General features: G+C 51.5%; 1 protein-coding gene across 2 annotated transcripts; it reads left to right on the forward strand.

The window, feature by feature from the left end:
- Positions 1-11,052: 11,052 nt before the first annotated feature.
- TMEM114 (transmembrane protein 114) lies at positions 11,053-24,123 on the forward strand. Of its 2 annotated transcripts, XM_045994024.1 has the most exons (4): positions 11,053-11,272; positions 11,551-11,631; positions 22,506-22,643; positions 23,864-24,123. In XM_045994024.1, the coding sequence occupies exons 1-4, from the start codon at positions 11,053-11,055 to the stop codon at positions 24,094-24,096; spliced, it is 672 nt and encodes a 223-aa protein (XP_045849980.1). In that variant the 3' UTR covers positions 24,097-24,123. The 2 variants fall into 2 exon arrangements, with proteins under 2 accessions (XP_045849980.1, XP_045849981.1); XM_045994025.1 differs by lacking the exon at positions 22,506-22,643.
- Positions 24,124-24,363: the final 240 nt, after the last annotated feature.

A 24,363-nucleotide genomic window follows, 5' to 3' on the forward strand; every position in this document is an offset into this window, starting at 1 on the left:
TTCTCTAGTTGATAGCTTCGGTGTTTGCACTTAGATGTATGGTCCAACTTCGAGCCCATTCTTTTATGGGGTTCAAGGTAAGGACCGAATTACTTTTGCATATGATAGCCAGTTAAGTGATGCAATTAGAGTTGAAAAGAAGTAGTATGATTACAATTCTAATAATAAAATATCTTATATATTGTGTGACTTACTATGTGTAAGGCTCTAGCCAAGTGTTTTACCTGCATTATTTCCTTCTCACAATGATCGTGTGAAGGAGGAACTAGTGAAATGTTTTCTCAGTGCTGTGCGTCTGGTCAGTGAGAGCCTGCCCCCAACTGACTCATGATGGCAATTGAGTGGACATTTTGCTAAATTAGCAAACGGAGGTGTTCGGTATATTACCATTTATAAAAAGGAATGCACACACACACACACACACACACGTGTACAAAACCCTATTTGCTTGTCCAAAATACCTCTAGAAAGATAGGAAGAAATTGCTAAGAGGGGGCCCATGAATGGCCCAGTTGGTTAAGCATCTGCCTTCAGCTCAAGTTGGATCCCAGGTTCTTGGGATAAAACCCCACCTTGGGCTCCCTGCTCAATGAGGAGTCTTCTTCTCCCTCTCCCCTTTCCCCTGCTTGTGCTCTCTCCACTCCCCCCTGCTCAAGTAAACAAATAAAAAAGTCTCTTCAAAGAAATTGCTAAGAACTGTTGCCCCTTGCGAAGGGGGCCTGGTGGCTGGGATCGGGAGAGGCAGAGAGATTTCGAGCGGTGTGGCAATTTGTACCTTTTGAATTTTAAAACTTGTGTATATCATGTGTCAATTTTACCTACTCAAAGAATATATAAAGTCAGAGAGAAAGGGAAAGAACTGGTGGTCTGCCTTCAAAGCCTCTGCTCTTATCCACCATCCCGGCTCTGTTTATCTGATAAATAGAGGTGTCTCCTTGGTTCACTGCTTTATGCTCACCGGTGCTCCATCCCATCTGTGAGCTGTGGACAGTAACAGCGCCCACCTCATGAACTCGCCATGAGGGCCGACACAATGGATGCAAACACTCAGGGCAGTGCCCTGCACTCAGATTATGCTTAATAAATGCCATTATCATTATTTTATTCATAGGGAAAAGATTAGAAAATAAATTTGCCTCCCATGTTAATAGAGCTTTCTCTGCTAAGGGATAATAGGTGACTTTTATTTTCTTCCTTTTTCCCAAGATAAAAAAAAAAAAAAGGTTACATACTATTTTTATACTAAACATTTCCACTCCTTCCCAGCCTGGATGGTCCCACGAGTCCCTGACTGCAACTTCTCCAAGGGGTTCTCTCCAGACTGAGTAACAGCCGAGGTTGGGGAAGGCCAGGCTTGTCTGGACTGTGTCTAGACGCCTTATTTCCCCCGGCTGCTGTAGAAATGAGATCCTTCTTCATACTGGAAAAATGCTTCTGAACAGAACTCTAGGGCCTGGCAGAAGAATGGAAGGAGGCAGGGAGGGTGGGTTAAGGCACTTGCATTCATAGACATCAATTCTGCTAATCTTTTTCAGACTGGAGATGGAGGCTCAGGGAGGGTCCGGATATTCAAACAAGCGTGGCAATAGCTGGCTAGATTGTTCAAGCTTCCAGCGCGGCTACTATTTTTGTCGTGATCTCTGCGATGACAAGGGAACCTGGCTGCCCAGCTTTATTCCCCAGTGTGGCACGTGTGGATGCTGCCCCGGGGAGCAGTAGAGGGAAGCACGTTCAGGCGGCCCGCAGTTTAGCCCCAGAAAGCCCTATCTATGCCCCACTGCAGGTGCCATTCGTCTTGGGGGTCCCCTCTTTGACTGTCCGCTGGGGACTTCTTCCCACTGTCTTTTGAAGTAGAGTAGAGACCAGAACCTATACACTCTTAGGGACCAGGTAAACCGAGATTCAAATCTCTGCTCTGTTCAAGTCTTTGGATAAGTTACTTCAGTGTTCAAAGCCTTGTTTCTGCATCTCTCGCAATGGGGTGATGGTGAGCCTCTCCTTAGTAGGGCTTGTGCTGAGCAGAATCAGGGCCCCCAAAGTTGTCCACATCCTAATCCCTGAGATGTGTGGCTCTCTTACTTTCCACAGTGAAGGAGAATTTACAGATGTGGTTAGGATAAGGGTCCCGAATGCAGATGGAGAGATTTTCCTGCGTTTTCTGGGTGTGCTCACGGTGATCGCAAGCGTCCTTACAAGAGGGAGATAGGAGGGTCAGAGGGAGAGGATGTAAAGACAGCGGCAGAGGTCAGACAGGAGAGAAGCGGCCACGGGGCTGGCTTTGAAGACGGAGGGAGGGGCCCCGAGCCGACAAGCGCAGGGGCCTCCGGAAGCTGGGAGAAGAAGGAAATGGACCCTGGGGAGCCTCTAGCGTGAGTGCAGCCAGCAGACACCTTCACTTCGGCTCAGGGAGACGGATTTCAGACGTCTGACCCCCGAGCTGAAACGGATTCATATGTGTTGTCTGAAGCCACAAGATTTGCGACGCGTTGGCGCAGTGGTTACAAGAAACTCTTGTTTGTGGTGAAGCTCAGTTCTCGTCAGCATGATGGGATAAGCCAGAGCCTCTGGAGTGGAGGTGGGCGGGGCCTCTGTGACTCCCCGGTGTGGGAAGGGGCTTCCGGGTCAGCACTCCACAAATGGCAGTTGTCATCAAAGAGGACGATTTTGGCCCATTTCTGTGACCACCTGTGCTACATCGTGTGGTATGATTCCCTCCCTTTTCCATGTCCCCCAGGACACTCTGAGGTCTTTGGAGAAGGAAGACCTTGTCCTATTCCTGTGGTTTCCTTAGTGCCTGGCACACAGTCACTGTTGAGCGAATGAGAGCTTGCCAGGCTAAACGGAGGTGGCCCTCTCCTTGTCTTCTGCGAGGGCTCGAGTAACCGTGTCCTTTCTTTTTGGGTCCCCCTTTCCTTCTGCAAGATGTCTGGGCTGATGTGATTTTTTTCCTCAGCCTCTGCTGAGCTGAAGTACGGAGACATTTGTCTCTCACAGTCTCTCACTGTAAGTCCTGGCTGGGGAAGGCAGAGACAGTGGCCCTAGCTGGAGGCCGTTTCAAGGGAACATGACCTTGGAGATCTGGTTGCTTCCAGACCCACAGCTTGTGCTGTTCAGAATCTCTATTAGTGAATTTCTAGCATGGCCTTCGCGGCCCTGGGCTGGGAGGGTTGGAGGGGGAGCGGACTGGAGGCTGCTGCTGGGCATGGATGTGGCCGTTTGGCATTAATGATCTGGAGAGATACCTTCAGGGGCAGGGCTGGGGCAGGCGAAGGCGGCATACCTAATTGTTTCAATTCGTATCTGATGGGTAGTGGCAACAGCCCCCAGTTTGGAGCTGGGCCTGGGTTGGAACAACAAGTTCGTGTCTTATTATCTGCGTGACCTTGCTGGGTCAAACCCTGAGCCACTGTGCATGTCTTATCAAGCGGGACCGGCACTAATAGCCGGAACTAATGCTTACCAGCTGATCTTACCGGCTACCTGAGGCTCTGCTCAGAGATACACACCCCCGATTCTAGCTCATGTCCTCCCAGTCCTAAGGTCAGGGTCATCCTACGCCTTCTCTACAGATGGAAGACCTGAGGCTTGGCGAGGCTTTGGACCTTGCCCAAGTCCAAGGCTAGAAAGGGCTGCAGGTGCGGTTTGCACCTGGTGGCCTGCCTCCAGAGTCCACGTGCTGACTTCAGACCCCCACTGCCAGACGGGCAACACCTGCCAGACTGCAGCGTTACTGAGATGAGTGGAGCCGCTGTGCCTGACCCTCGGCGGACGTACATTTTCCGCAGGCGCTGCTGTTGGGATTACTGTCCTACTGGGCACAGCCTCCTCCATCACCCGCTGTCCATCCTCAGCATTCCTGAGTTCTGCCTTCCGGTTTCTCTAATTCTGGCCTGGGCAAGTCTGATGTGGTGTTCACAAGTTTGCACACATGTGTTTGCATGTATGTATGTATATATGGGTGTGTATGTGCACACGCACGTGTATGCACTGAATGAATGAGTGTGTACAGACATAACACGCTGAATGAATAAGAGTTGTGCAGCCGTCACCACCATCTAATTTTAGAACATTTGTTTCATCCTCAAGAGCAACCTTTATAGTCCTTCTTCATCCCCTCCCTCCCCTCCCCCGGGAAAGTTAATTTTATGTGTCAACCTGACTGGCCTAATTAAACATTTTTTCTGGATGTGTCTGTGTGTCTGTGTGGGTGTTCCCAGATATTACTTCCCAGATTTTTTTAAAGAGAGAGAGGGGATTAGCATTTGTTAAAGAGGGTAGATCTCAGGTTAAATATTCTTACCACAAAACAGTAACAATAACCACACCGAAAAAAACAACCACAAAAGGATACAAGGAAACCTTTGGAGGTGACGAATGTGTTCATCCTCTTGATTGTGGTGATGGTATCACAAGTGTATACAAATACCTAAACTCCCTGCATTGTACCCCTTAACCCCACGCAGTGTTTTTGTCTGCCAGTTGTAGCGACGGTAAGGTTGGGGCAGCACGTTTTTCTGGTAAAATCGATGTGAGGAGCCAAGAAGGAAACACAGCTGATGTGTCTGCCGCGTTGTAACAGTTCATGCTGCATGTAAGCTGTTCCTGGAAGAGATTTCCAGAAGAGGACTTTCACTAGCTCCTATTACAGACGAGGAAGCCCCGGCTCAGAGAGTAGAAGTACCCAGTTCCAGATCTTTTGGCTGGCTGGTGGTCCTGGGACCCAGACACGCTGGCTTCTCCTCCTAGCGCTCTCCCTACCACATTGCTTCTGGAAGCAGCTTCTCTCTGGCCAAGGGGTTTTTAATGCCGATTTGGGAAGACGTTAACAGAAATGGAGAAAGGGCAGTCTGCTTTCATCTCTGGGCACCTTGCCAGGGGTGTCATGGGGAAATTAGACCGGTGGGTTACTGATCCCACCTTAGAATGAAAAGGGTTTCATTCTAAGCTGAGTATATCATATAAGGTATGAAGAGTGGCAGCCAGCTTTTCTAAGTGTTCCTAAGGGACTGATGGAGGCTTTACACTTAGTTGCAAACGGGTCAAGTCTGTGGAGTCCAACTGGCCAGTAGAGCACCATGACCTCATGAGACTTAATAAACAGAGGCCACTTCTCTCTAGTGCCGCAATCTTAACTGTACAGATATTCTGGCTATATGTCTCAAGCCCCGAGTTTGTTCCTTATGGATTTGCCATTCAAAATAAGCTCTGTGCTTGCAGGAAGAGAATTTTGGGCAGAATTCATTTATTAAATCGACAAATCTTCATTACGCATCTACTGTGTATTATGCACTAACCTAAAAGCTAATGAAATGCCTTGGATAGGACCAACCTAATCCCCGTCTGCATCAGTTCACAACACATTCAGTTGCTAACACAGACATCCCAAAATAGGGGCTTAAACAGATTGGGGTTTATTTTTATCTTCTGTAAGTATTTTGGAGATAGGCAGTTGAAGGATGGGGCGGGTGTTTCAACAGTGCTGTAAGAGACTTGGACTCTGTATCTTTTTGCTTTTGCCACTCACAACGAGGTTTGTCCCCATGGTTGCAAGATGGCTGCTGTACTTCCAGATATCACATCTATATTCCACGTAGATCAAAAGCCTTCTCCTCCCAAGGTCTTTCTGCTTTTCTTGAAGATTCCCTTCCCAACAGACTACTTCTACCTCTTCAGTCAGAATTTTGTCACATGGCCACCACTGGCTGAATGGTGTCTAGAAATGTGAGGGGGAAGTTGGATCAGGATGATGTTGGATGAGCTGTAGTATCTACCATACCGCCTGAATATCTAAAGGAGCGGGCAGACAGTTCCTCATTAATCATTCATTTCTATTGGAGAATCTCAGTGTATGTCTTCGGTTGGGTTTCTTTTGGAGTAGACCCCGAGATAGGGACTTGAGGACAAGTACTTTTATTTGGGGGTGATCCTAGGACACACTGGTATAAGTGGGGTAATTAAGGTGGAGAAGGAAGGAAACCAGTATCTGCTGTACCACTGAGCAGGTCGCTGCGGTGGGTAGCTGCGGTCACCTGGACTGAGAACCTCACAGCTTTGTCCCGCGCTAAGGGGTCAGATAGCTGGGGCTATTTATCTTCCAACCCCGCCCCTCCTTGGCTGTTCCTGGGGTCCTTCCCTTTCCAGCAATTCCAGCCTTCTCCTCCAGGGAGAAAAGTCCTTGCATGGAGAGTCGCTGGGGTGTGAGGTTGGATGCTGCGGGCATGAGCTGGGACGTTGTGGTCTGGAGGGGGGTTGGTGGGGCATTCGCCACACCCGAGTCAGCACATCAGAAGAGCCTTTAACCTATGCTGGGGTGTTAGGTAAACCCTTCCCGAAGAAGCAATTTCTGAGACCAAACAAGGAAAAAGCAGTGGGCCTTCGAGTGTCCCAGTTAGAGGAAATAGCATGTGTAAAGGCTCGGGCAGGAAAGAATTTCAAATGTTCAAGGCCTGGGTGGGTGAGGCTGGCGAGGCAACTGGGACCTCAGGGTATACAGAGTTTCATGGATCCCGAACTCTCTAATTAAAAAAAAAAAAAAAAAAAAAAAGCCTCCTTTCCCCGATGCCTGGTGCTTCATAATGAGAGAGGGGCAACTGTTCTTCCTGATGTCCTGACATCCTCCCTCCTTTCTGCCCTGCTTCTCTTTCTTTTAAAACATTTCCTCCTTACATTCTTTTTTTTTTTTTAAGATTTTATTTATTTATTTGACAGAGATCATAAGTAGGCAGAGGCAGGCAGAGAGAGGGGAAGGCAGGCTCCCCACTGAGCAGAGAGCCTGATGCGGGGCTCGATTCCAGGACCCTGAGATCATGACCTGAGCTGAAGGCAGAGGCTTAACCCAATGAGCCACCCAGGTGCCCCACTCCTTACATTCTTAAGGTGCACTCCCCTGTCTCAACGCCCTCTCCCCATGTTTTAGTAGGAACCTTGGTCTGACTCTGCATCGGTTACAAAGTGCTTTTTACATCAGTCATCAGCACAGGCTCATCCCATCCTCTCAGAGTGCCCCTTCTGGGACTGAGAGGTTCGAGCACCCCTATTTTACAGCCAAGGAAACTGAGGCTCAGAGAAATAAGGCAACTTCTCTGGGTTCTCAGTGCCTGTCAGATGCTGATTTAAGACTCCAGACCAGCGTTGGAACCCCCTACCCGACACTGTCCTCCACCACGCCAAGACCCAGCGTGGTGCCCAGTAATTCTCAATCTGTGACTTGTTTGGATTCTGCCTCAGGAGGCTTCGATATTATCCTGCCTCTCCAGTTGACTGGCTGAGTGATGATATCGTCCAATGTTTGATGTGCCTCCATGCTTTTTGAAAAACATGACTCTGTTTTCTTCAGGAGTGGCTGAGCATGGTCAGGTAGATTACATTAAAATCCTTGGGGGAAAACAGAATGTTCAAAACCAACAAGCTTGTCTTTGCAGAGGGGCCTGGGAGGAGTCCTCCTTATGCAGGTGGGGGAAGTGGGATCTGCCGAAGGCAGGTGCGCAGGCTGGGTGTTGGGGCATCTGCTGTTTTGGTCTCCCTTTGCCCCTTCACCCCCTCTCCTGGTTCTGGTGATAATACCTTTGTGTTCCTTTGGGAAACCCACTGGGTTTGCCAGATAAAATACAGGACATGCAGTTAAGTTTGAACTTCAAACTGGGTATCAGCAACAAAAATTTTTTTGGTATAAGTATATCCCAAATATTGCGTGGGCCATACTTATACTATAAATCCTTTCACTGCTTGTCTGAAATTCAAATTTGCCTGGGCATCCTGTGTTTTTATTTGCTACATTTGATAGCCATGACACCTCTTAGCTCAAATGTTGGAGTGAGACTGATCCACCCGACCTGGGCTCCGGGAGAGGGCCGGTGATCTAGACCTGACCAGCCAGTGCATTTTATCCCTCCCACCCACAGAGATTGGCCCAAGCTGGGGATATCAGCTTCAGTTCTGGAGATCTGGCTAAAAAAGAGATCCGGCTAAGACCAGTAAGAAAGAGATTCTTTTTGGCAGGGTTGCTCATCTGCGAAAGGCAGTCCCCAGGGTCCAACAAATGAGAGTCTGGGTAAGCACGAAGCCAAGAGAGAGAAAAACAGCCGAGAGAAAGAAGAGATTCAACTTTAAAGAAACCTGTGGGGGGCCTGGGACCAGCTTCATTGAATTTCACCCTCGCCTTGGCGCCTTGTGGTGATGGAACAGTCGAGCACCGTTTTGATGAGGTTGCAAACAAGGGTGGTACCAGCAGTAGGGTGGAGTTGAAGGCAAAGCCGTTGTGGTGCAGGTTATGGGAAGGATCCAGCCTAATCATGGCTGTGGTGGGACAAGTGGTGGGACGAGTGCTGGAATGGAATGGCGTGCACAGTCAAGGGGCGGATGTGTTCTTGCTGGCGAGAGTTCCGCTCAGGGTGCTGATCCGCTGATAACGAAGGGGAGGTTGCCAGTGACCATTATGATGGTGCTGGTAAGGAGAAGAGCGTAACAAGGAGAAGAGTAATTCTCAACCCCAGTCTATTACCAAGTCCTATCAACTCTACCCTCATCAATTTTATTTTAATTTTTAAAAGATTTTATTTGTTTATTTGAGAGAGAGTGGAAGCGAAAGGGATCACAGAGGGAGAGGGAGAAGCAGGCTCCCCACTGCGCAGAGAGCCCGATGTGGGGTTCGATCCCAGGACCCTGAGATCATGACGTGAACCAAAGGCAGAAGCTTAACCAACTGAGCCACCCAGGCACCCCTACCCTCTTCAGTTTTAAAAGTTACCTACTCACTTCACTGTCTATGCAGTACTGTCACCACCGTAGCCCAAGCCACTAGCAGGTCTTGCTGTTTCTACTGCTAACTGACCTCCTTGCTGGTCTTCGTGCCTCCTTAGAGTCTGCGATACATGCTAAAGCCAGTATGGAGAGTGAAATTTTTAAAAATGTAAAAATGTAAAAAAAAAAAAAAATAAAGTTTCACTTCTCCACTCAAACCCATTCAGTGGCTTCAACTAGAATCCAAACACTTAACATGACCTTAAGACCAGCATGACCTTGCCCCTATGTGTACCCGAGTCTCATTTCCCTCTACTTGCTCATCTCTGTGTTCTAGCTTGATTACTCTTTTGGTTTTTCTAGAATGTACCAAACCCTTCATATAAGTCATGAAATACCTTTTCATCCTTTGTATCTCAGCATCCATGTCACTTCCTAGATTCCAAATCCAAAAACCTCCCCGTTACTTTCTCTCATGGCACCCTGTTCTAAGGACACTTTGTTTATCAATTCTCTTGTCAATTAATCAATTTTTGAGTCTTGGCACCATGTTTCTTTAAGAACGTGTCACTAGAGTGCTGTTGCTCTTAAGGCAAGTCATCTCCAGCATCTAGAATCCTCTTCCATGGACCCCTGTGTGCCCTACAAACATGACTGTTTTTTGTCTGTGTCCTGCTTGGAGAAGGCTGAGAAGTCTGCACCATGCCTTTCTTAATGGCAGGGGCTGTGTTTGGGTTGCTCATGCCTATGTTCTCAACACAAGCTATGGTGTCTGGCACATATTAGGCACTCAAGAAGTATTTCTTGAGAGAGTGAGAGGTTTTATGGTGGTGAAGAAGGTAGTGGAGTTGATAAGGATGATGGTGATGATAGTGATGATGGTGATGATGGTGATGGGGGTGATGGTGAAGATGGTGATGATGATGATGATGGTGATGATGATGGTGATGGGGGTGATGATGATGGTGATGATGGTGGTGATGATGATGGTGATGGTGATGGTGATGGTGATGGTGGTGATGGGGGTGATGGTGAAGATGGTGATGATGATGGTGATGATGATGGTGATGGTGATGGTGGTGATGGGGGTGATGGTGAAGATGGTGATGATGATGGTGATGATGATGATGGTGAAGATGGTGATGATGATGGTGAAGATGGTGATGATGATGGTGATGATGGTGAAGATGGTGATGATGATGGTGAAGATGGTGATGATGATGGTGATGGTGATGATGGTGGTGATGGGGGTGATGATGATAATGATGATGGTGATGATGATGGTGATGATGATGGTGATGATGGTGATGGTGATGGTGATAATGATGATGGTGATGATGGTGAAGATGATGGTGATGGTGATGATGGTGATGGTGGTGATGATGATGGTGATGATGATAATGATGATGGTGATGGTGATGATGTGATGATGATAGTCATGGTGGTGATGGTGACAGTGACAGAGGTGGTAGAGGGATAGACACAGAGGACCTGGACTAGCTCATTGCTTTAAAGAACTTTTATTAAAAAATGGATCTGCCCTTTGTCTCTGTAGTCAACCTGGAAATACCAACTGAAGGTAGATTTTGGAGGAAAGATAATTGGAGCTGGAAAAAGAGGGGTGTTGAAGATGAACCCCCAGGTGGGACTGTCAGGCTGGCAGGGCCCCACTGTCTTACTTCCCCAGTTTGCGGGGAGGCCACTGTCCCTGCAGTACAGCACCCAGAACTCCAGCACCTCTCTGGGCGCTGGGCACAGAGGAGGAGGGGCACACGTGGGGCAGGAGGGGGAGACTTGGGAAGGGCGGCGAGGGAAAGCTCTGCGCACAAGGGGCTGTTGGGGGGAGTCTAGAGTCTAGGTGCTGGTGTGGGGAGAGCAGGGAGGGCTGGGGCGGAAAGGGAGAGGCAGGGCAGGCTAGGTGGGGGAGGGAGGCGGCGGGGAGGATGGTTTGGGGACAGTGCGGAGGTGATTCCGGGGAAACGATCCTGGGAGGCAGGTGGGAGGTGGGAATGGAGGGCTGAGGTGGCGTTCAAGCTGCGGTGGGATCAAAGGGGAGGGATGAAGGCTGGGATGGGGGTCCGAAGTCGAAGGTGGAAGTCTGAGATTGCAGGTATGGGGTCTTAGAATGGCGGTGGCATCCGAGGGCTGGGAGCGGTTTGGGAGGAGGGCGTGCAGGTCTCAGGGCGCAGGTGAGGGGCTGGGGGCGGAGCTAGGGCGAGAGGGAGGGCTCGAGGACCGAAGGACCTGGCAGCTCCCAGTCCGGAGGCTCCGGAGGAGGAGCTGGGGACCGCGGGCGGCGGGCCGGGCTGCGCCATGAGGGTGAACCTGGGCATGCTGGCGGGCGCGGCGGCTCTGACTGGGGCACTGAGCTTCGTGCTCTTGGCGGCGGCCATCGGCACGGACTTCTGGTACATCATTGACACCGAGCGGCTGGAGCAGGGCGGCCCCGGGGCATGGGGCCGGGCGGGGGCCGCCAACCGCAGCCAGCTGGAACCTCTGAGCTCACACTCCGGCCTCTGGCGCACCTGCCGGGGTAAGGGGGAGCGCGGGGACGCTACATGGTGCCGCGCACACCTGGGACCTGTTGCTGGGCTCGCAGTCCTCCCTGAGCTCTAAAACACAAAACGCGGGGACGGGGCCTGGGCCAGGTGAATAGAGGTCTGCGGGGTAGGGCCGGCTCCGGCTGCAGCTGCTGTAGACTCGGCACCATCCGCCCTCCCCGGGTAGCATCTAGGTCGGGAGTGGGGGCGAGGCCTCGGGCTGGTGTCCCAACTCCAGGTCCACACCCACTGATTCTTCTGCCCCATCTAGTCCAGAGCTCGTGTGTGCCGCTGATGAACCCCTTCTGGCAGGAGAACGTGACCGTCAGTGACTCAAGCCGACAACTTCTCAGTGAGTCTGGGAGGATTGGGATCGGGAGAGTCCCGCGTCGACACCGGTTTTGGAGCTCTTCTCCAAAGAGCAGGGCTGGGGTCCCGCGGAGGGGGCAGCTGGGGCCAGAGAAGGGAGTGGAGTTAGGAGGAGGGGCCAGGCCTCTCTTGTGCCATAGCTCACACTGTGTGGTTTAGGATTCATTCGACAAACGTTGATCGCAGGCTTCCTCTGTGCCAGGCACGGGCTTTTGAGTAAGACCCAGGTGGTGCCCTCCAGAAACTCACAGACTAGCTGCAGAGACAGATGCGGAAATGCCCAGTCACATTTCAGAGTGACAAGCAGCAGGAGGGAGGGTGGGTGGGAGTTGGAAGAGCTGCCAAAACCAGGCTGAGGAGCTGAATGCTGAAGAGAGGAGCCCAGAGACCCGAAGGCACACCCTGTGTCCGCCTCAGGGCTGAGAACAAGCACTTGGCAGGAGCCGGGAAGCAGTGAGTGTCTGTGGAATGATTCAGGAAGATCAGGGACAGAAACTTCGCCCCTGGGGCCATTGGGTCTGTCCTGTTCAGGGCTGATTTCCCAGAGTCTAGCACAGTGCTTGGAACTCAGTCACGGAGGGAAGACTGAATGCAGGGAAGTGAATGGGCTGAACAGGCACTTGAGAAAGGAGGCACCTAAACATAACAGTTCAGTGAGTTTGTTGAGGCTGGCAGTGGGGCCAGGCATGGAGCTAAATGCTTTTCTTCGATGTCTTTAGTTAATCTCCACTGCTACCCTGTGAAGTTAAGTATCGTTTCCATGATGACCTTCATTCTTCCAGCAGAGCAGCTGAGGCTTGGAGAGGTACCTTAGGAAGAATGTGATGAGGAAGTGAAGGCTGAGTTCCACAGACCTTGAAAAATGTGGACTGCTTTTGATGGACTTGTTGAGGATTGGGAGCAAAGATCAAGTCACTAGCATGGCCCACAAGGGCTGTGGGGGTGCCTCTCCAGTTCCCGTCTCCCCCTTGCTTTTTCTTCTTTGACTATGCTGGCCTGAGGCTGCTTCCTTTTTCATGTCCAATTTCCTTCTGCCCCTGGGACTTTGCACATGCCATTCCTCTACCTGAGTTCTCCCTGGCCCCATCCAACCAGCTTAATTTGATCAGCTTCTACTCATACCCCAGGTTTTGTGACATTTATGTGTTAAAGTCTGATTCCCTCATTAGACCATGAGTTCTGTGAGGATGGGGACCATGTCTGTCTCACCATGGCTTGATGCCCAATATTTAGCACAGAACCTGGTGTGGGGTGGGGTCATGAGCCCAGATTTGCTGAGCAGGTGCGAGAGTGAGCAACAGTTGTCTTATGTTAGAGGTGGAACATACTTATTGAATGATGAGAAAATGAGTGGAACAGAAGTTCAGTGCTGTGTTGGGAAATACTTAATAATTGTCTTTCTGGGGGAGGAGGGAGTCTTGATTTGAAGCATTTGCCGATTCCTGTGGTGTAAATATTCCCCCTGGGGTCAACTTCAAGCTGTCAGCATAATGGCAGCTGGCTCCTCCAGGTCCTAAAAACAGCAGCTGGCTCTCCTGAGCTGATAGAAGCCAGCTCCTATACCCTGCATAAGGTCCTGGGGCAGGAGATGTCCCCTAGATACTCGATATATTTGGGAGGTTGAAGGGAGGTAGAAGTGCGGTGAACTCTGTCCCCAGCCCCAAGCTGACCAGAATCAATTTGGGATGTTCTCAGAGCATCGTTTCAAGAATGATCAAGAGTTCCCACCCTTGACGTGAGGGACATGGGTTCCAGATGCCAGCTCGGACCCTTCCCAAGACCCTCTGGAATCGTGGGACAGGTGTCTTAACCTCTGAGACTCAGTTTCCACATCTATCAAAACAAAATGTCAAAACCATGAGGGGGGCCTGGTCAGAATTCCGTAAATCAGCTGGATGAAAAAAAGTACCTGGGACCTCACATAATGCCTGGTTATTGCAGTATCTCCGTGTTGCATTAAAGTTCTGGGCACATAGTAAGTGCTCAATAAACACTAGTCTTTGCCATTCCTTCCAGCCTTTCTTAGATGCAGTCCCATCTCTGGAGCACTGACCCTTTGCTGGGCTGGGTGCTGGCATTTAGGTACTGATCACATCTGTGGGTGAAGTGGACTAACTAGAATCGGCATTGGTCTGGCTCCTTTGTGAAACTTAATAATGCCAGCAACCCTGTGTGCTTCAGTATTTTGAGAAACAGGCAACAGTCGCATTCAGAGTCTGTTTGTCTATTCACTCTCAGACCCAGGCCTAAGCCCCCCAGCTTCACTGCCAAGGAGGCGTGCAGCCTTGGGTGTGTTCCCTATCTCTCCAAGCGTCGGTTCCCTCCCCTCACGGGAAAAGTGATGTCTGCCACTTCTCTTCATAAGGATATGGCAGGGATGGAAGGGGAGAGTGTATTTAAAGAGCCTCAGCGGTGCTGTGCCTCTGTAAGTGCCCCTTGAATGGGAGCTGCTATTATTACCATTATATCATCCACGAAAGAGCAGGCTGCCCCTTCAGACCACATGCTCGCTGCATACCTTCCCCAGAGGGAGACTTTTCTCAGAATCTCTTTGTCCCCAGAATGAATTTTGAATCTTGCCCAAGCTCTTTTGTTAGGTGAAGATGTTTTATTCCTTGAGGACCTGCTGCTGGGGTCACAGGGGAGAGAGGACAGGTGTCAAAGCAGCGTGTTCTCCGGGCCAGCCTTCTAGACAAATCCCAGCGGGGATTTGTGGGGAAGAGCTCTTGATTTTCCCTGCAAGAAACCCCAAGCAAGCAGACCACTCCAGCACCCACTAAAAACCCACCTTGCCTGGATGTTTGTCTTCCAGATTAGCTCTGGGGATGTCATGGGTTTGATTCCTTGGCCAGGGACTGGAATTACTTTTGGTGGAGGAGGAGGGGGTCATCAAATTCAGCACCATGTTGAAAAAAGAGTCATGATTTAGAAACAACCAGGGTAGCAGTACCAACCAGAAGTCTTTCGGTGAAATGCACATCATCCTTACTTAAACAAGAAAAGGAATTCCCGGCCCATTTAACTGAGAAGTTCAAATGTGCTAGAATCCAGAGAATTAAACTCAATTTCTTTCTTCTCCTCTCTGGGCTTTGCCTCTGTTTGGGTCCTGCTTTCAATAAACCCTCTCTCGTCTTAGCAGCCCAAGCAGGAGGCTCTCTGCTTGCCAAGTCTGCGGAACTTCCAATTAGGCTTCTCGTTGGACCAGCCTGGATCCCATGCCCAGGGCTGAGCCCATCCTTGTGGCCCGCGGGATGGGATGTGCTGATGGCCGGGGTGAGATGTACCACTTGTAACAAGGGGAAGGCGTTGGGCCAGTCCCAACATAGATAAGGGTCCCACATCTTACCAGCTGTGTGGCTTCTGGCCCAACCTTTGCTTCCATAAACGGGCTGCTCTGAGATGAAATGAGGTCCCATACGCAAAGCAGCTAGCAGGCATGCACAGAGCAGAGAAGGAGCGCCATTCATGTCCCCTCCTGCTCTGGGTCCCACTGCCTCCCCGAGCCTCAGGCTTTTCTCTTCTGTAAAAATGGAGCTAATTATTTACTTAGCCCATAAGTAAATAATTGTTTACTGCACTCCTGGTCCCCCATCCTACGCTGCCTCTTCCAACTGGGAATCAGAGATCTGAGTTACAAGGAGGAAGGGCAGGAGCAGAGTTGAGCAGGAGGACTGATGGCAGGGTGTTCCAGAGACTGCAGGAAGGCCGGTGCTTCTGGGGGTGGCACAGAAAGATTTCTTACCCACACCTCGGGTCCTCCCTATGCCTTACGTCGGCTGTGTCTCCTAAGAGCCAGGAACAAGGTAAGGCTGATTATCCCGCAGCTAAATACACCAGGCCTAGAGCAGTCAGATGCTTCGCCCAACACAGCACAGCCATGGCAGAAGCCCGACCGAGGGCCAGAGGCCTGGCCTCCAGGCCTGTCTTCGGAGGTGGTGAGGTTGGAAAATCACACGATTGGGTCTCTGGTCTCTCTGGGTACCCGGCTGTTGCAGTGGTGTGGAAAATTAAAACCAGCCCTCCCATGATGCCTCGTGCTGATTGCAAGAGAGGAGATGGTGGGGGACAGAAATGAAGGGACTGGGGACATAATGAGATTCAGAGGTGGTTTCAGTCTAGGAGGGAATTTCTCAGTGTGATTCATGGGTAGCTGTGCGGTAGGCAGGGAGGGGAGTGCGGCCGTCTGGGGTGTCGGCATCTCCGGGCAGGAAGGCCTGGGCTTCACGCTGCCTGTCTGGTGCCTGTTGAAATGCAAGTACACACTTTAAACAAACAAACAGAAAATGCATATCCAGCGTAATTCCACTTTCTGGGATCTACCCTGTGAGGTTTCTAAGAGGCTCACCTTAACCATTTTTGGGACAGTGGAGAGCAAGAGGCAGCCTCGGGGCTCATGGGTGGAAAAAGGGCTAAGCGCCTGCATGTGGTACAGCTGTCCGTTGGAAGATTCTGTCGTCTGCAAAGAGAATATACTAATGTGCATGGGAGACCAAGAAATCCCGTGGAATGAGAAAGCAAGTTACAGAGTGTTAGGAGCAAGATGCCTGGGGATGGCCTAACACGCTCTGTTTTCAGATGTTGAAGTATGACTGGCTGTGCCCTTTAGAATTAGAGAAATCGGTAAATACCTAGAAATGTATGAATATATGGGAAAACGACTGGCAGTGTGTGCATCCAAGCACTTACAACAGGTTCAGTATGGGGAGGGAAGGACAAGGAGTTGAGGTGGGGGCTGCGTGGGTCTTGTTTTCATTTCTTCTGAGAAGAATGCGATTGTGTTTGCTACAATGCAGGCCCCGGGGAGGACTGTCCCAGTGGTTGAATTTCCTTGTAGCGTGGCTCATGGAACTACAGGAGCACTGCCCGCCTGTCTAGCTGTAAGAGCTGGGACACGTGTTTCCTTCCAGATATCTCCTGCCTCAGGGCCTTGGCACATGCCATCCCCTCCTTCAGGAACGCCTACCCCCACACCTTCTCATCTGACCTTAAAGTTGAGACTTCCTCCCCTAGCCCCCAGAGCCCTTCCTAGTTTGCAGGCTGGGTTAAACATCCCTTGTCTGCTGTCCTGCCACCCGTTTGTCAACCTCCTTTGCTGTTCCATCCCAGTTCTGAGACTTGATGGCTGTACCTTCTTGAGCAGCTGACTCAGTGCCTTGAACCTCACTCTTCTCATCTGTGAAATGGGCATTCAGATTCTTACCTGGTAGAGCCCAAGGTGGTTGAGGGCAAGAAAGAAACGGTTATTTTCACATTTGGTGCTCAGGACAGCTTGGCAAAGTCAGGGCCCATGGTCCAATGGACAGGGGAGGTAACAGAAAGGCTTTTGGGAGGCGACGACATTCGCTTGGTAAGAGGTGGCTTCGGGATTTGAACCTATGTCCTTGCTTGTCGTAGAGTCCTGGCCTTTTCCGTATGACAGCCGCGCATCTTGGAGTGCTCGAAGGGAATGGAAGATGCAACCCCTGTTCTAAAAAGGACTGCATTCTGGTCACCCCACATTCTAGAGGAATATTTACGGAAATGTAAAAATTGACTTCCTTCCCAGGCATGATCCGTACTGAATATCTCTGAGCCCTTCTTGGGGTCTGCAGGTCACACTGACCAGGCTTGAACATAACGACAGTGTGACATTTCCCCCTTTGGGAAATGGTTCCTGAGATTTCTTTCTTCCTGTTGCATGCGCAGAAGCTCTGTCTCCGCTTTCTGTAAGAACACAACTATTACTTCACTAAGCACCCTAGGGCTTCCTGACCTCTCTGGTGTTGTGGAATTGGAAGCCTGGTTTTCCCACTGAGCAATTCGTTGAACAATAAGATGGTGGGAGTCACAATCACCTGTTCCTTGGTGTGAACATTTTTGCTGCTTTGTGGGTTTTCTCTTCCCTTTACTTGCAACAAAGCTTTTTTGTTTTTCTTTTTTTTTCTCTCTCAACAAAGTGTTTTTGAATAGAAAGGTTTCTTGTCCTTGGGCACACATTGGTCCTCGATTGAAAAAAAGGATTAACTGGGTGGGCCTTGCATTCTATGACAAGGGTCCTTTTAAGAAAAGGGGAATGGAGATGTGGGCAGAGAGCGGGAATGAAACAGGTGGCTACGTCGCTCCACCAGGCTGTGTCAAGGATGGCCAGCATCCTTGGGGGGCTGGAGGAGGCAGGGAAGGACTCCCCCATAGCCTCTGGAGGGGAGTGCAGTCATGGGACCTTGATTTTGGGCTTGTGGCCTCCAGGACTGTCGAATAGGGGGCACCTGTAGGGGACAGGTGTTCCTGCAGGGGACACCTGGCTTGTAGTAATTTGTGATGCCCCCCCAAGGAAACGGATGCAATCACCTTATCTGAAGAAGTGCCCCCCCCACTCCCTGCCTACCCTATTTTTCCTCATCGTCCTGCTGACTTCCTTTATGACACATCATAGCCTGTAACTTCGTTTCCCGGCTCGTCTATCTCCTGCCCTGGACCCTGGTCTCCAGGGGGAGGAGGGCAGGGACCTTCTCTGCTGCGGCGTGGCCCTCATTAGGGGCCTATAGAAAGGGGTTTCCAAACGAGATGTGGCTGGAAATGGGTGTAGGACTCAGAATCAATCCTCATGCCCCAGGTCTGTGGCCCTGAAAATAACAAAGACCAAGGTGCACACACGCGTACGCACACACACACACACACACACACACGCGCACGCGCCACGGAAAGCTAAGCCAAACTTCAGCAGGAGATTTTACAACTCTCCCACGGGAAGCCTCCTTGTACTCAGACATTTAATTGAACGTGTACGTCAAGTCAGCTCGCAGCAAGTCTGGGGAACTCACACGTGGTGCCGCCGGAGCTGGACCTGCTCCAGGAAACCTCATTAATTTCTAAATGATGAACGATTTCACTTCCCAGCCGCGGTCTGGAGGCAACGCCATACAGGGGGATGATTCTGCCAGGGCCCGGTTTTCATCCCAGCTCTTGTCTTTCTGGCCCAGGATTTTTCCTGGAAGGAAAGAGGGAGGGAGGAAGGCGGGGAGGGAGTGGAGGAAGGAAGGAAGGAAGGGACAGGCCTCGGGAGGGATATTACTCTTTCTTCTTGACTTGCGAAGGTTGGTGGCCTTTACAGGGTTGAGGACAAAGTGACTGGGTCACCGTGGAAGCTTGGGATGTCTGCACCATCGTTTTACTAGCGGGGTTATGATCCACTTAGCACTTACTCTACGGGATGTGGTACCTACATTAAACTTCTCTGCGTGGCCCCATCATCTTCAGGCACACTCTCCTGAGGGCAGTCCTCTGAGCCACCTTTTCACAGATGTGGAAATGGAGCTCCTGCCAAATTAAGAGACACACCCAGGGCCCCAACGTCAGAGCCCGAATACAGACGCAGAGTACCTGGCTCTAGAAAGTCCGTGCTTTGAACCCCTGTGAGATCATCTCTCAAGCTTCTTAGCTTTATTTTCATTTCTTAGAAACTGCCATATTTTCTTGCCTCAGAGAAACACCATCTAGCTCTTAATTAATGAGGTTGATGAATACCCGTTGGGTGCTCACTGTAAGAGGAGGCAGGAGGCCCTTCTCCCTCCTGCACCTCTGCCCTTCTGATGCATCTCCCTTTGACTGATTGACTGATTGATTAAAAACTGGGCAATGCCAGAGTTAATCCCCTTTGTTTGGCAGACCAGAGGGTTTCAAAGATGGGATCCAGCGCACAGCTGGTGTCCTAAGCCCTCCCTTCTTTCTCCTTCCTGCCTCCCTCCTTCCTGTGGGCTTGAAATCGTCCCTCCTTAAACCCAGAACAGGAGCAGAGGTGATTCACACACTTGGGATCCATGGAGAAAAAACCCCAAATCTGAGAGCGCCACTGGAAACTCAGGGATGCGATCGTATAAGAAGAACCCGTTCAAGGAACCCGCAGCTTAACAGGAGAGAGAGAAGAGGGAGCTGCCCTCCATCCTAGGTGACAGACGCCAGGAAAGGGCGACTGTGAGGAGCCGAGGGGGCGCAGAGCAGACTGTGGGCGTGGGTGTGGGTGTAAGGAGAGACCTGAGCTGGGCTTGTTCTCAAGAGCAAGAGCAAAGTATTTATTTTCATACCCATCTTGCTGTCAAAAGGACTGAAAGACGCTTAGGGCCCAGCTCATGGTCAATAATCAATAAATATTTGGTAAACAAGTGGCTGGTAAAGAACTTTGCAATTGTTTCCCATTCTGCATTGGCTGGCGGGAAGCTCAGATCCAAGATGGTGGCAAATGTTTAGATGTTGGGATCCTGAGAGCCCAGATTTCTTCCACCCTCTTCTCTCCCACCCCCACACCAACTGACTTCTATGCAACTCCTTTTTTTCTACTTTCTGGTTTTGTAATGTAAGTTTTTACCATGCCTTTTTCATGTAATGTGCATCTGACTCACCAGCCACCTGCAATTTGGGGGCAGGGAAGAGGGGTAGGGGATGTTCTTTCTCTGGCCTCCCCTCCTCTCGCCCGTTCATCCCCACCCCCCCAACCCCACGCCTGCCCCCTCTAGTCACTGTTCTCATTAGTGGAACTCAGAGCAGGTGTTCCCCACGCGATGATGGGTCACCGTGGAGGGAGCTGGGCAGGAGCCGGTGAGGGAAGGCTGGAAGCTGGTGGGCTGGGCAGCCTAGGACGGGGCGCCAGGACAGGCAGAGAGGACCAGAGGGAAGTGGGGGAACCGTATGTGGAAGAGGAAAGGCAGGGTTGGGTCTTCAGGAAATGCTTGGGTCTTGAGAGCAGGGGCTGCTTTCAGTGTCTGGGGAGCGAGGGGCTGGGCGTGCATGGGGCTTGCCTGATATGGTGGTGTTCCAGAACTTGAACTCCCTGCTGAGCTCTGGAACCTGTCTGGTCCCCACTCCGAATCCCGCTCTGTAATACTGGTGCCCCCAATCTCCGAGGCCAGACCTGCCCCAGCTCCAGGCCACTGTACGCCTCTATCTCTGTTGCCTCTGCTCTGGTCCAGCGGGCATCTCACGCTGACCGAGCCCCAAACCAATGCTTCTTCCCTCATCTTCCCACCCCTGCAGACGGCAGCATGTCCATCCGGCGCTCAAGTCCCAGATCTCACTGCTTGTCTTGTCCCTCTTGTTCTCAAACCTTCAGCACTGTTGCCCGTTTTAGCTTCAGGATATACCTGGAATCCAGTCCCTTCCCAGCGGCCCCAGGCCACCCTCATCCTTACCAGGGTGACTGCAGTATTCCCCAGTGGTCCTCCTGCTCCTTGTCTTCATTTTCTCGGGCAGGCGGGTTGGCTTAGAAACCCAGAAGTGGATTGCATCACAGTCCTGGAAGTCAGAAGTCTGAAATGTAGGGGTCTACGGGGCAGGTCCTCCTGGAAGCTCCAAGGCAAAATCTGGTCCCTGCTTCCCTGGCTCCAGGTGGTGGCTCCGGTCCCCAGAAGCCCTTGGCATGGGGCCATGTATCTCTGTCACTCATCTTCACTGCATCTCCTCGGTGCTCTCGCCTGCCTCTTCCCAGGGCACTAGTCACTGGGTGTGAGACGCCCTCGAATCCAGATGAGCTCATGCAAAGACCCCCTCATTCCATTCCATCTCAAAGACTCTCATCCCAGATCGGGTCACCTTCAGGGGTTCCAGCCGGACAGGAGCTTGGGAGCCACCTGTCTGTCTACGGGCCCCCTCTGCTGTCTACTCTCAGTATAGCAAGCAGAGAGGTCTTGAGAAACGGAAGTTAAACTGGGGGCTTCTCTTGCCCTGAGCTGCCCACCCGGTGTCCCTGTCCCGTTTCACTCAGAGGGAAGTTCACAGTCCTGCGTGTGCTCTGCTCTTAGCTCCCTGCCTTCCTCTTCTGCATCCCCTCTCCCCCACGCTCTCTCTGTGCCGCCCCTGCCGGCTTCCCCTGTGCCTCCATCCCACCAGGCACGGTCCCTCCCGGTCCTCTGCACCTGCTCCTCCCTCGGCCCCCACCCCACCCTTCCCGACCTTCATTCTGCAGGCGGCCTTTCTCACCTCCTTCCCGGGGCTCTGCTCGAATGTCACCTCCGCGGAGAAGCCACGGTTCCTGCTCCTTCCGTGCCGTGTTCACTGCCCACCCCAGCCACTTGTCACCATCTCTCAACCATGTCACCGATCTGTTCACCGCTTGACTCTACTCACTAGAGCGCTCAGGAAACGCGCTGAGTACGCGAACGAACACGGCAATTCCTGCCTCACAGGGAGCGTGAGGACACGTTCTTGTGAGACCCAAAGCCTGGCACAGATGAGTCTCCGCACCTGTTACTTCCAAAACTTAGTTTACTTTACTATTGAAGTCTGGTCCACATGGATGTGTGTTAGTTTCAGGGAGTGCAACACAGGGATGGGACAGCTCAGATGAGCGCTCATCATGGCAACAGGTGTAGTCACTCTCCACATCGTGCAACGTTGTTACAGTATTGTTGGTTATTTTCGCTACACTGTACTTTTCGTCCCCGTGACTTATTTATTTTACACCAGGAAGTGTGTATGTCTTCACCCCCTTTATCTGTTTCACTTACCTCCCCACTCTCTCCTCTCTGGCAAATGCCGCTTTATTTTCAGCATTTAAGAGTCTGGCTTTTTGTTTGTTTGTTTGTCTGCTTGTCTGTTTTATTTTCTGGATTCCGCGGATCAGTGAAATCATACAGTGTGTGTCTTTCTCCGCCTGACTTGTTTCACTTACATAATGGAATGTTACTCAGCCACGAAAACAAGTGGGATCTTGGCGTTTGTGACATGTTGTTACATCACCATCATCAGATGTGGTAGTAGCTGTGGCGTTAATTTTTTTCTCCCAGCATCTGGGGGCTGGCCCACAGGTGGTGCTCAGGAAGTGTTTGTTGATTGACTGAAAGTTGTTGGTAACTCTCCTCTGCCTGCTGTCCTCCTCTCTCTTCTAAGCCATGCATGGGACATTTGTGATTCTACTGCCGCTCAGCCTGATCCTGATGGTGTTTGGGGGGATGACGGGGTTTCTGAGTTTCCTCCTCCGAGTCTCCATCCTCCTCCTGCTCACAGGGACCCTCTTCCTCTTTGGAGGTAGGTGCCCCCCTTGCATGGAGCATGGGGCCCCTTGTGAACCCTCAGCCAGGGAGGGGCAGGCGTCTTCTCTGGGGCTCGGTTTTCCTGTCTGTGACATCTCAGCTGGGGGGAATGAATGGGTCCCAAGAGAGAAGTAGAGGGTGGGAGCAGGTCCCGAGGATTATTTCCTGGTTTCACAGAGGGCCCTGGAGCTTCTGTTTGAGGGCTTCTCCCTCAAACTTCTCCCTTCTCCCTCATGCGCCTCTGCCCTTCTGATGCATCTTCCTTTGATTGACTGACTGATTAAAAACTGGGCAATGCCAGGGTTAATCCCCTTTGTTTGGCAGACCAGAGGCTTTCAAAGATGGACTCCAGCGCACGGCTGGTGTCCTAAGCCCTCCCTCCTTCCTCCTTCCTTCCTCCCTCCTTCCTGTGGGCTTGAAATCGTCCCTCCTTAAACCCAGAACAGGAGCAGAGGTGATTCACACACTTGGGATCCATGGAGGAAAAAACCCAAAGAGAATGCCTGGAGGCCAAAAGAGTATGGGGCTCAGTGTCCTCCGACCTCTGCTAGTATTAACACTGGCATTAAGAGTCTACCCAGGGACTAATTCTCGAAACCACCCTGCCCACTCGGACTTTCTACAGTGGTGGAAAGTCTAATCCGTGCTGTGCTGTTGGGGGGCCTCAGGCCAGGCTGCGGAGCACTTTACGTGGAGCTGATGCCCAGGAAGGCTGAGATGTTCATTTCCATTAATTTAATTTCGGTTGAAATAGCCCCCCTGTGGCCAACAGCTGTGTCTCTGGACAGTGCAGCTCTCATTCCTGGTCTCTGGAGACCCACCAGTCCCATGCTGGGTGTGGGGGAATGCAGGATGAGCCCCTGGGAGCTCACAGCCCAATGGCGGAGACGGCCATTAGCTCAGCAATTTCACAGACAAATGCAAAATTGCAGTTCTGATCTGGACAGTGACGGCGGGTGGTGCTGTGAAGCCACGGGGTGGGGGGACTTGACCTGTTTGGGGAGGTCCCGGAAGCCAAGTGTGAGCTGAGGTGGGATGGAAGGGAGTTTCCGGGGGTGGGAGGGAAGGGAATAGGAAGGGAGGGTACACCGGATAGGGGACTAGCAAGGGCAAAGGCCCTGTGGTGGGAGGAGCAAGTCCACCTGGAGAGGTGGGCTGGGCGAGGAGGAGAAGGAGCCCAGGGTTTTGATCTGCTCTCCTTTGCCTCTCCTGCAGCCTTGGTGACCCTGGCTGGAATTAGCGTCTACATCGCGTACTCGGCCGCCGCCTTCCGGGAGGCGCTGTGTCTCCTGGAGGAGAAGGCCCTCCTCGACCAGGTGGACATCCACTTTGGCTGGTCCCTGGCACTGGGCTGGATGAGCTTCATCGCCGAGCTGCTCACTGGCGCGGCCTTTATGGGGGCAGCCCGCATGCTCAGACTGAGACAGAGGCAGGACCAGGCCATATGAGCCCGATGCTTGGTCTGGTGGGAGACAGGTGGGCCTGGCCTGGGGCCCCAGGGATCCATCTGTGGGCTGCAACCTCTTCCTCAAAGGCCACCGGTGGTGGGACCAACCTGAGGACTGCGGTGGGCTGAGCTCCAGGCCTGGCTATCATCTCCGCACTGTCTGTACTGCCTGGTGTGGTGTGTCTGTGTGTTTGTGCACGTGCGTGTCCATGTGGGCTGGAGGAGGCCATCGGAGTGCAGAACCCACCTCCCACAAAATGACAGATTA

The sequence above is a fragment of the Meles meles genome, chromosome 21, assembly GCF_922984935.1.
Source record: "Meles meles chromosome 21, mMelMel3.1 paternal haplotype, whole genome shotgun sequence".
Taxonomy (NCBI): domain Eukaryota; kingdom Metazoa; phylum Chordata; class Mammalia; order Carnivora; family Mustelidae; genus Meles; species Meles meles.

Coding starts and splice junctions, on each gene's coding strand:
- TMEM114 (XM_045994024.1), top strand. CDS start 11,053: ATGAGGGTGAACCTGGGCATGCTGGCGGGCGCGGCGGCTCTGACTGGG. Junction 11,632..22,505: donor CTCAAGCCGACAACTTCTCA/GTGAGTCTGGGA, acceptor CTCTCTTCTAAG/CCATGCATGGGACATTTGTG. Junction 22,644..23,863: donor GACCCTCTTCCTCTTTGGAG/GTAGGTGCCCCC, acceptor CCTCTCCTGCAG/CCTTGGTGACCCTGGCTGGA.